The 3,438-nt window shown below is 46.8% G+C and overlaps 1 protein-coding gene across 2 annotated transcripts in view; it reads left to right on the top strand.

Annotated features, from left to right (window-relative positions):
* The window catches only part of ATXN7L1 (ataxin 7-like 1), a 336,816-nt gene extending 334,387 nt beyond the window's left edge, over positions 1-2,429 (top strand). The window contains exon 10 of one of the 2 annotated variants that reach the window (XM_006882620.1): positions 2,338-2,429. In XM_006882620.1, the coding sequence (XP_006882682.1) occupies positions 2,338-2,379 (42 nt within the window). In that variant the 3' untranslated portion in view covers positions 2,380-2,429. The remainder of the gene's footprint in view (positions 1-2,337) is intronic. The other variant, XM_006882619.1, reaches the window with a different exon arrangement.
* Positions 2,430-3,438: the final 1,009 nt, after the last annotated feature.

Below are 3,438 nucleotides of genomic sequence, written 5' to 3'. Positions count from 1 at the left end.
TTTAACCATAGAGTGGTGTCATAAATTCTTAAGTATACAGTGAGTTCAAACTCCAGGGCAGTGGAAAAGCACAAGATACATTGGTTATCAGTCGGGAAACAAAGGCACATGGGTTATCAGTTGAGCTTATTTGTTCTGCCTTTCTGCTAGCTATTCTTGAAATACTGTTGCCCTGGATACCTGGGTGTGGGGAAGACGTGTTAATTTCTATTATTATTAAGAATAATAATGTGTTATGGCTAGTATTACCAGCTGTGTGATCTTATCTAAAAATCCATGTTGGTGGAGGAGTCAAAGACTTTAACTGCTCTCCAGAAGGTCAGCAGTTCAAACTCACTAACTGCTCCACAGGAGAAAGATTATGCCTTCTGCTTCTGTATTTATAGCCTCAGAAACGCTGTGGGCAGTTCTGCTCTGTCCTGCAGAATCACTATGTAGAGAACCAACTTGATGACAATGGGTTTGGGTTTGAGTGAGTAGCACACTTGTTACAGTTTTCAGCTACCACCCAAAAGATCAGCAGTTCAAACCCAACAGGTGCTACACAGGAGAAAACTGTGACAGTCGCTTCCATTCCATTCAGCCTTGGAAGCCCCATGGGGCAGTTCTGCTCTGGCCTGCAGAATTATTGTGGATTGGAACCAGCTCAACAGCAGTCAATTTTTTGCTTTGGATAATCTTAGATGGATGACTTCTCTGAGTCTTGGTTTTCTCCTCTGTTAATGAGAAAATCTATGCCTGCGTCTCATGGTGGATGTGGAAGTTAAATGAGGTGGTGACTAACAGGCCTTGTCCATGGTTTCTGCCAGTCAATGCTTTCTCAAAGGCCTCCACTGAGCTGTGGTTCCCATTCAGGATGTGGTGTCAGGGTGGAAATACTCAGATGGACCTGAGAGCTTTAGTCAGTACCAGCCTGGATTTCTGTCAGGGAATGAATGAGGAAGTGCATATTAAGCATGATGTTATTGCTATGAGCTGTTGAGTCAGACCAACTCATAATTGGCCTTCCAGCGAGTTTTCAGAGGCTGTAAATCACACAAGAGATTGCTGATCTTTTCCAAGGTGCAGCTGGTGGATTCTAATTGCTTGCCTTTGGGTTGGCAGTGCACCTTCTTACCCACTAGACTCCCGAGATGTATGTGCACAGCCATGCTGTAAGTTACCTTAGATATGCTGTGTGTTTTGTAGACACCAGAATGCGCTGTGTTTGCATTTGCCCTTTGTGAATTTCCTACACATCTTGGTTAGAAATTGGATGAATGTTCTGGGAAAAGAGTTTTTCTAGCACCGACTGATTGATGAGGGAGAGTCCCTCCCCCTTCTGGACCTGAGCATCTGTACTGGGTGTAGGAGCGGGCAGTTATCAGTTCTTCCCTAAAAAGAAAGGAATCCCATGAGCACCATCCTACTTGCCCTGCATTTCCCTCACAGCTGAGACCTCTGACTCCCTTACATTTATGGGGTGCTGTGTACACATTAGGGAGTTCTGATGCAGATCGTTAGGCTGATAAACTAAAGGGCAACAGTTCAAACCCACTAGCCGTCTTTCTAAAGGAGAACTATAGGCAGTCTGCTTCTGTAAAAATGTACAGCTTTCCGAAACCCTCTGAACATTTCTACTATGTCCTTCAGGGTTGTTACTAAGTCAGAATCAATTCGATGACAGTGGGTTTTGACACCCATTTAAGGAGGCCTCCTGATGCGGTGGTTAAGGAATTCAGCTGTGAACCAAAATAAAAGATGAACAGTTCAAACCACTCCAAGGGAGAAAGATGAAGCTTCTGCTTCTGTAAAGATTTACGACCTTGGAAATGCTGTGGGTCGTTCTGTCCTACAGAGTCACTCTGAGTGGAAGTTTTACAGCCTTGGAAGTCCTAAGGGGTAGTTGGTTCTACTTTCAGTCTTAGAAAGTTGCCATGAGTGGTAATCAGCTCGGTGGCAGTAGCTTTTAGGGTTATACCATGGTCTCATTTACTCATAACTGCTGCCCTTTGCCATAGAGACCAATATTTCCCGTAATATTCATTCCCATACAGACCAAATTCATTGTTGTCGAGTCACTTCCAACTCCTGGCAACCCAGGTCTCCAGGGCTGTCGATCTTCATGGGAAGAGAATACTCACCTGTCTCTTATGAAGTGCTTGGTAGATTCAAACTGCCAACCTTTCTTTTACCAGCCTGATACATTATACATCACACCATCTGGGTGCCTTTTGCCCTATAGAGGAAGTAAGATAGGATCCTTTCATTAGAGCTGAGGAAACTGAGGGTCATTCACAGAATCTGATGGCCAAGCCAGTGTATGGTTTTAAAACAAGCTTCTCTTTTCTTTTTTAGAAGACCACAAACAGGACGAGCAGGATAAGGACTCTTCCATAAGGAGACTATAAAGCCACTTACAAACCCGTGCTGGCCACCTGAGCCCACCCAAGACTGGGAGGGAGTGGGCGGTCGGGAGGGTCCTGTGCCCTACCTGTGGCCCCGGCCTCTCTTCTTTTCTTTAAAAAAAAATGACCAATTTTTAGTTTTTGAGAAAAAGGACCGTGAATTTGAGATTTACAGAAAACAATACCAGTGTTTTGTTTCCGTTGTCTTTCCTTTCGTTTGCTACCAGTGTATACATTCTTCCAGAGTCGGGGTCACTCCTCCAGCTTCCAATGCTGCTATTGCCCCATCGTTTTGCTCCAGCCATCGAAAACAGACACGGCCGAATGTCAGTTCCAGGTTGGCATCGCCTGAAACTTTTTGAACTCTAGCATGAGGAATGCTCCTTTTCTTCCTTGTCTTCTCCCCCCAGATTCCTCCCCTTTGTCACTCACTGGGCCCCTACTGGTCAGAGAATGAGCTGCCTCTCACTACCCCCCCTCATGACGACAGGCCAGCGATCCTGTGGTGAGGAATAGCTGAGGGCAGAGAACTAGAGCCTGGCCTGGGTGCTCTCCTCAGGATTCTGGGCCCAGTAGGGCCACACAGTCCAGGCAAACTTGAGAACAGTCATTTGAGGATGAGGTTTTGTTCAGTACTACTGTCCAGCCATGCTGCTCAGAGAGAATAGACTGGGTTGAGGACAGGGGCTGGAATGCACCTGGGAGGGTGACAGGAAGCAGAATATAAAGGGATTAGAGGTACCCTGCAAAAGATGGTGGGAGGGTGTCTGTTATGGTCTGAGGTTGCTAGGAATACATTCTGAGGAAGCTCCTCCCAGAAGCCAGGTCGGCACACCCCTCCCCAGAGATGCTAGGTGGCCCCAGCCCCTGATGGTGCTCTGGCTGCCCTCTAGACCCAGGCAAGGGGAGAAAGGAAATCCTCCAGGGGAAAGCTTTCCTGGAGGTGAGCAGATGTGTCACACCTCTTGTGAGAACACTAGCATTGCCCACCAGCCTCCACGCCTGAGCTACGGGACCAGCACGCCCGTAGATGTGCTTGCACTAGGTTATC

Source organism: Elephantulus edwardii, unplaced genomic scaffold (genome assembly GCF_000299155.1).
Source record: "Elephantulus edwardii isolate Elephantulus edwardi_28Jun2011 unplaced genomic scaffold, EleEdw1.0 scaffold00022, whole genome shotgun sequence".
Lineage (NCBI taxonomy): Eukaryota > Metazoa > Chordata > Mammalia > Macroscelidea > Macroscelididae > Elephantulus > Elephantulus edwardii.
This window is presented reverse-complemented; position numbering and strand designations above follow the sequence as displayed.